Genomic DNA, 7,065 nt, shown 5'->3' with positions numbered 1-7,065 from the left:
GGAAGGAGGAAGGAAGGGAAAGGATGTTAAGAAACATTTTATTAATGCTGAGCCAGGTACAGGTCTAGTCACTGGGGATCCAGCAGTGATCAAAGATAAGCTCAAGGCACTTACATTAGGGCAGGAGGTCAGACACTAAATAAGGAATCAGAAACTATCTAAGACAGTAATAGATGCTACCAAGGGAAGGGTGGTGTGACACGAAGTGACTGGAAGGGGTCATAACATTAGGTAGAACAGTCAGGAAGGGATACTGGAAGTGACATTTAGGCTAGCCACAGGAAGATCTGGGGAAACAGCATCCCAGGTAGAGGATATCACAGGTGGAAAGGCTCTGAGAGGACAACAGCATTTAGAGAAGCAGAAAGACACAAGTGTGACTGGCACATAGTGAGGGAGAGCGTGGTGGTGAGGAGGGAAAAGTTGCGGGGAGGGGGGCAGCTCTCAGAAGGCCCTGGTGAGGAGCCTGGGCAAAGGATGAGACAAAGGAGAACCCAGTGACCCCTACCGCCCTTTGACCTCTGCCCTCTCTTAGGTGGAAGAGATCATGCAGCTGGTGAATGCCTACTTGCCCAATCCCTCCCCTGAGAGGCCTTGCAGCAGCCCTTCTCCTCCATGCCAAGACCTGCCAGACACCTCCCCTCCCAGCCAGCACCCGGGCCTGGACGAGCCCCAGGGACAGTCTGGCTGTTTAGGGCAGCTGCAGGACTGAGCCTGCCAAGAGGTCACGACCTCCCTTCTGCCTCCAGCCTGGACCTGGACTGCTCTGAGATTTGAGGGAACCATGGACCCTTTTGGCCCTGCAGGGACAGGGCACACCCCACACCCAAGGGCTGTAATGGGTGCCGATGATTTTCTAGTTTGTTTCTTAATTTATTTGTAGAAGAGAAGCGAAAAAAATCCTTATTTACACAAACCCTTCCTGTGGGAGTGTTGTCGGTGGGACCAGTTAGAGCCCCATAACTCAGCGCTCCACCCCCCTGGGGACGCCCACACTCTGAGCTTTTACCAGCACTGAGGGGAGTCTGGACACCACAGAGCTCCACCCTCCTTGACCTTCTGGATTTAACCTCCTCCTAGCCAGCAGGCTGCCACAGGGTGCTGGGTGGGGCAGGCAACAGGGCAGTTTGGGAAGCTGGCAATTACTCACACTCACTTCTCCATTGAGCAGCACAGGGGTGGCCTCCTGGCGTCCCTGAGGCCGGAAGGCAGTGAGTCATCAAGACTGGCACTACCCAGTTCCTACCCCGGTGTCCAGCATCTGGGCCCTCGTTGGGTCCATGTCGGTGTGCCTACTGCTTTGGGTCTGGAATGGAGAGAAGCTTGGGACAGGATCAGACCCAAGAGCTTCTCTGGCACAGATAAACGCCTTATCAGGATGGGCTCAGCCCTACTCCTGAGTTCTGTTCCTGCTTTATCAAGCTAGGTTGAATTGGGTTGCGTTCCTAGGGATCTGATAGCCTTGGGCGCTGGGAATCCAGAGTCCCAGGTTTCCTGACCTGCTCAGTATGCTGCAGGCCCTCCTTCACTAGCCTCCACAGCCTACTCCCTGAGTGGAAGAGTCTGGGGCAGTACTGATCCACCCCGGGGGCAGAAGCTCAGGCACCGAGGACAGGGCAGACCTCAGTAACCCTCAGGGCTGACTCAGGTAGAGTGGCCTGGTTCTAGGCAAGGTATGCCAATGGAAACAGTGACCACATTGACACCCGGATTAGTGGTAAGAAGCTACAGCAGGTAAAGGACACATGCCTGGGAACTGGGAGGGAACATGGGTCATCCCCCCATATTCACACTCTGACTATATGCACAACAAAGCTTTATCACTTTATTAGAGATAACAAGCATATCAAGGGTCAGGGCAGAGAAGGGAGGAAGGAGGACCAGCGTCTGGGATGGAGATGATTCTAGAAAGGTTTTAGCTGAGAGGAATCCATGTCACAGGGACCAGGCATTATGGGGACTGTGCTTACTGTCCAGGGGAAGTGGTGGCAAGGAAGTCACTGCTCCTGAGTGCCCCAGGAGATGTAGTCTGGCCGCGTGGCTGCGTGGTACTCGTCGATGAGTTCCTGCACCACCTCCCTGGACGTGTCCAGCTCGTCGAAGTTCTCCTTGAAGATGTCCTCCTTGCGGAACTGCTCCAGGAAGGCCTCCCGTTTCCGCAGCTTGTCATACTGCTGGCAGGAACTTTCAAAGAGCTGAAAGAGATAGAAATCTCCAGGATGGGAACCCGTGCAAGATAAGGGTCTGGAATGGAATGGGGCAGAATGATAAGAGTGGCTAGTGGAACAGACTGGTCAGTGAAGCCCAGGAGATTAGGCTCACCGAGGAGATGCTGGTGTGGTTGGCCATCATGAGCCCACTGACCCGGTGGGCCGAAGGCAGGTAGGGAGACTTCCTTGACAGGGCCACCTGGATGCTGGCAGGGCCCCAGGGGATGAAGTTGGCCAGCTTCCGTTCCCGGATCCTCTGCAGACTCTTGTGGACCTGGGGGGAGGGGTGCACACAGCAGTGGTGGTGGTAGCCTCTCCTCTACCCCTGCGGGGCCCGGGGGTGGCACGAAGGGGCCTCACCTACCTGGGTGGGGTCCACCTCCCCCTGGATGATGTTGAGGATGGCGATGTAGCAGTGATTGGTCTGGCGATCCCGGCCCGTGGACACCATCACGTTCTTGGGCTGCAGCAGCCGCCTCATGACATCCAGGACCGTGGTCTTCCTCACGCTGGCCACCTGAGGGGACAGTGGGCCACAGGGCCCGGGCCCGCACTCAGGCCACCGTCCAATACCTCAGCCCTGTCTGACTCGGGCTAGTGTGGTTTCTTGGGGAAGGGTCTCGAGATCCAGGTCTACACTGAGCCTCTGCTGTGGGACTGAGTCCTCCTCAGCTCGGCAAGGTCATGGCCCTGTGCAGGAGCGTTCGCAGACCCCACAGAGCCCGGGCCCTGCGGGGAGGGAGCCAGAGGCACAGGGGAGAAGAGAGCGGGTCAGCGTGGAGTTGGATGGTCTATGCCGGTCCTGGAGCACAGAGCCTCTGGGGGCCGCAAGGGGCAGCTCCTGGGGCAGCAGGGGGACAGAAAGGTGAGGGCAGGGCCTGCCGCGACTGCTCCTACCGACTGGTCCGTGGTAAGCGGGGTGTAGCCCGTCATGAGGAAATGGAGTCGAGGAGTGGGAATGAGCGAGGCGATGAGGCCGATGAGGTCGTTGTTCATGTAGCCGGGGTAGCGCAGGGTGGTGGTGCTGGCTGACATGATGGTGGACACCTGGGGACGGGAGCGTGTGCTGTGGGCCCTGGCCCCTAGGAGGGGTGAGGGCTCCCTTCCTGAGGTGGAGCAGAGCAAGGAGGGGTTCCAGCCCAGAGAGTCCGGGAGTGGGGGCTCACCAGCTGGTTGATCTGGGAGAAGGACGGGTTCTGGATGTGCAGGCGGTCTGTGGCGATCCGGTTCAGGGCTGTGTTGTCCAGCACTACCTGGGGGGGACAGAAGAGAATGACAAATTTATGGAGACAGAAAGAATAGGAGTTCTGCCTGAGTCTGGGCTCTGAAACTTAACTTCTTTGGTGCCTCGTGGCCAAAAAGACCCATCCAAAAGGCACTGACACAGGACTGAGGAACAAAAGGGCTCAAAATGGACTTTTTTCTTTTTTTTTTTAAAGATTTTATTTATTTATTTGTCAGAGAGAGAGAGGGAGAGAGAGCGAGCACAGGCAGACAGAATGGCAGGCAGAGGCAGAGGGAGAAGCAGGCTCCCCGCCGAGCAAGGAGCCCGATGCGGGACTCGATCCCAGGACACCGGGATCATGACCCGAGCCGAAGGCAGCTGCTCAACCAACTGAGCCACCCAGGCGTCCCTCAAAATGGACTTTTTAAGTGCAGGAAGGTGATGAAAGCAGACAGAGGTGCTGGAGGGGAGAATGGCAGAATCTAGGACGCACCACACAGTCTGCGTTCTGGGTCAGCCTCTTGAGCGTGAGCAGTGAGTTGTAGGGCTGGACCACCACATCGCTCATCTCGTCCTGGTTGGGGAACACTGAGTACGTCTGCACCAGCTTCTTGGGGTACCTAATGGGGTTGAGAGAAGAGGGTCAGGGTAAGAGACTGGAGATTTGGTTAACATGGGGCTCATGATAGTCAGAAAGTGGCTGAACCTAGATGGGGAAACTGGGGTGGGACACAGGATCAACAGAGAAAGGAGACTTGACTTTTGGAAGTCCGCAAGCCCAAAGGAGGAATGGCAGAGACACATCTTCAGACCTAGGGTTCTAACTCTAAACCAGCCATGCTCCCTGAACCTTCATCTCTTCATCTAGGGCCTAGATTCTAAGCTGCGGATCCAAATCCCCAGAGTGTGATCAGGTTCTTGGTCATTGTACCTTCCCTTTCCTAACCACAGGACTGAACAAAAGGCCTCTTTCTCTGTTCCAGCAAATAGGAAGGTGTATCTGGAAGGCCTCCCAGCTTCTTGGGAAACCAAGTTTTCCAGCCTCATGAAACACAGACTTACCTGTCATTCAGCCGTTCTAAGAGGTAGGAGCCCAGGCCAGAGCCTGTGCCCCCAGCGATGGAGTGACACAGCACGAAGCCCTGCATGGGGAAGGGGCAGTCAGTGTCTAGGTATTGCATTGCAAACTGGACCCATCCTACGACTTCTAGGACTCCTATCTTCCCGAGGCCTCTCCTCCACTTCCCTCCCCCCCACCTACAGCTTAGGAGACCCTGCCTTGTGTCCAACAAAGCCCAGTGGCTTGTTCAGTAGAAAAGGCACACGGGGAGGTCTTATACCTAACGGGTGGCTTCTAAAGGGTGTCGTCAAGCCTTTCCTATGACAAATCCCACCAGCATTCCTAAGACACTCACCTCTAGACTGTCACTGCCATCTGCCTCCCGATCTATGATGTCAAAAATGTCCTCGTGGATCTTCTCTCCCTGTACAGACATGGGGAGTGTCAGAGTGAGACAGGACCATGGACAAAGACTCTGACCTCAGAAGAGCCACCCTGGATTCTCTTTATAGAACCATAAAAGTCCTTTTGTGGAGCACAGTAGCCCTGCTTTTCATTAGTACTGAGAGACAGTAAAGCACAGTGGGTATGAGCAGACGGTACATCCGGGTCATGTATCAGTTCTAGTTTTATTTAACCAAGTGACTCTGGGCAGATTACTCAGTTTCCTCATCTGTATAACGAAGGGAATAATACAACTCTTCAATGCCTTATTTAAAATTCTTGGGGCCAGGTACGTTTTGGGATTCAAATTTTTCCTGTTCAAGTAAGGTACTATGGTACATATGATGTATGTTAAGTAAAACACCAGTGGGTGTCTAATGTGTGTTAATCAAATATATTAATATATTAATATTAAATATATTAATATTTCTGCAATGACACATATGAGTAATGACAAGTTGGATAGAAGCTAAAATAGCTTATCTCCACTGATATTTTTTTTTTAAGATTTTATTTTATTATTATTTTTAAATATTTTATTTATTTATTTAACAGACAGAGATCACAGGTAGGCAGAGAAGCAGGCAGAGAGAGAGGAAGGGAAGCAGGCTCCCTGCTGAGCAGAGAGCCGGACGCGGGGCTCGATCCCAGGACCCTGAGATCATGACCTGAGCCAAAGGCAGAGGCTTTAACCCACTGAGCTGCCCAGGCGCCCCTTAAAGATTTTATTTTTAAATAATCTCTACACCCAGCCTGGGTCTCGAACTCACAACCCCCAAGATCAAGAATCACATGCTCTACTGAATGAGCCAGCCAGACACCCAAGATTTGGTTTTGCTACTAAATAAGTTATAAATCATCTTTTGGTTTCACAGCTTTCTGGAATCTGAAAAAGCAGTTAAGAGGCCATGAACCTATAATACCTACCTCTACAGTTCTGGGGAGGTTTAAGCAAGTTATATGTAAAGCATTTAGTATAGCCTGGTACGTAGCACTGGCAAGTGCAGTCTTAACCATATTATGTAGTAGACTTAAAAAAAAGAACTCTCCTCAGCCATCTCTCTCTCTCTCTCTCCACTACGCATACATCCTTGATCTGGTTTCTTCTCTCTCTGGCAAGTCATACAACCTGTCCTCACACAGGAAGGGAGTTGTGGGTCCTGCCAGAGAAATAGCAAATGACCTGCGAGAATCCACTGGCCCAGTTGTTGCCAGCTCCTCCTCCATGCTCCGACAGGTAGATGTTCTCTGGGTTGTAGAGCTTCGCATAGGGGGAGTTGAGGATGGAGTGGATCACCCGGGGCTCCAGGTCCAGCAGCACCGCCCTGGGGATGTAGTGCTCATCGTCTGCCTGCCAAGGGGCATCCAGCAAGGGGGCACAATCAGCTAAGGCCCAGCCCTCCATCCTCCCAGCTCTGGCTCCTGCCTGCCCTCCCTCCTCAAGCCTCCCGCCCTGGTTCCTCTGCCCAGCGGGTCTCCCGGTACCAGGCCCCTGCCCTTCCCTCAGACCCCCTGGCCAAGTCGCTGGGGGCACCTGGTAGAAAAAGACGTCCTTGCGGTCAGTGCCCTCGGTGGCGAACTCCTCCACGATGCCCTCGGGGCTGATACCATGCTCGGCGCACAGCTGTTTCCAGAACTCGAACCCAACTGGGGGAGAGGGGCAGACGGGGGAGAAAGAGGATATCTGGGTCTGGGCAGATTCCAACTAGGAGCTGAGGGACTGAGCGTCTGGGTTTGAAGGTAGGAAGTCAAGCCTCGGGAGTCTCCCGTGTAGGAGGAAAGGGCTGTATGCCAGCGACTGGGAGGGGAGGGCCCCTCGGGGTTGGGCAACTGGACACTGGGTCAGGCATGTCCCGCCTTCGGAAAACTACGATTCTGGGAAGGGCAGATGGAGTCCGGGATCACAGCGAGAGCCCACAGAATCTAAGGAACCTAAGTAGTGGAGGGGCCGGAGGTTCGCTCACTCTGATTGCCGCACTGGCCCAACTGTAGGGTGATGATTTCCCTCGGCATCGCTCCTCAGGCACCGGCGCTGCAGACGCTCCCGCCACCCAAGCCCCGGCTCTGAAGCCGCTAGCCGCACGACGCAGGCGCCAAACAACCTGTTCCTCCCACAAACTTTCTCT

General features: G+C 54.2%; 1 protein-coding gene across 4 annotated transcripts in view; it reads right to left on the bottom strand.

The window, feature by feature from the left end:
* The window catches only part of LOC111151709 (tubulin gamma 1), an 8,777-nt gene extending 1,784 nt beyond the window's left edge, over positions 1-6,993 (bottom strand). Inside the window, exons 1-11 of one of the 4 annotated variants that reach the window (XM_022509862.1) lie at positions 6,904-6,993; positions 6,474-6,586; positions 6,123-6,290; positions 4,847-4,919; positions 4,498-4,603; positions 3,929-4,055; positions 3,377-3,463; positions 3,108-3,257; positions 2,575-2,727; positions 2,323-2,484; positions 1,808-2,195 (exon numbers count right to left, since the gene is read on the bottom strand). In XM_022509862.1, coding sequence (XP_022365570.1) covers positions 1,998-2,195; positions 2,323-2,484; positions 2,575-2,727; positions 3,108-3,257; positions 3,377-3,463; positions 3,929-4,055; positions 4,498-4,603; positions 4,847-4,919; positions 6,123-6,290; positions 6,474-6,586; positions 6,904-6,952 — 1,386 coding nt within the window. In that variant the 5' untranslated portion in view covers positions 6,953-6,993 and the 3' untranslated portion in view covers positions 1,808-1,997. Of the gene's footprint in view, positions 1-1,807; positions 2,196-2,322; positions 2,485-2,574; positions 2,728-3,107; positions 3,258-3,376; positions 3,464-3,928; positions 4,056-4,497; positions 4,604-4,846; positions 4,920-6,122; positions 6,291-6,473; positions 6,587-6,903 lie in introns of those variants that run through there. The other 3 variants (XM_022509864.1, XM_022509863.1, XM_022509865.1) reach the window with 3 other exon arrangements.
* Positions 6,994-7,065: the final 72 nt, after the last annotated feature.

The sequence above is a fragment of the Enhydra lutris genome, unplaced genomic scaffold (genome assembly GCF_002288905.1).
Source record: "Enhydra lutris kenyoni isolate GAN:26980312 unplaced genomic scaffold, ASM228890v2 scaffoldscaffold26, whole genome shotgun sequence".
In the NCBI taxonomy this organism is placed as follows: Eukaryota; Metazoa; Chordata; class Mammalia; order Carnivora; family Mustelidae; genus Enhydra; species Enhydra lutris.
Note: the sequence above shows the minus strand (reverse complement) of the source record. Positions and strands in the feature narration are given on the sequence as shown.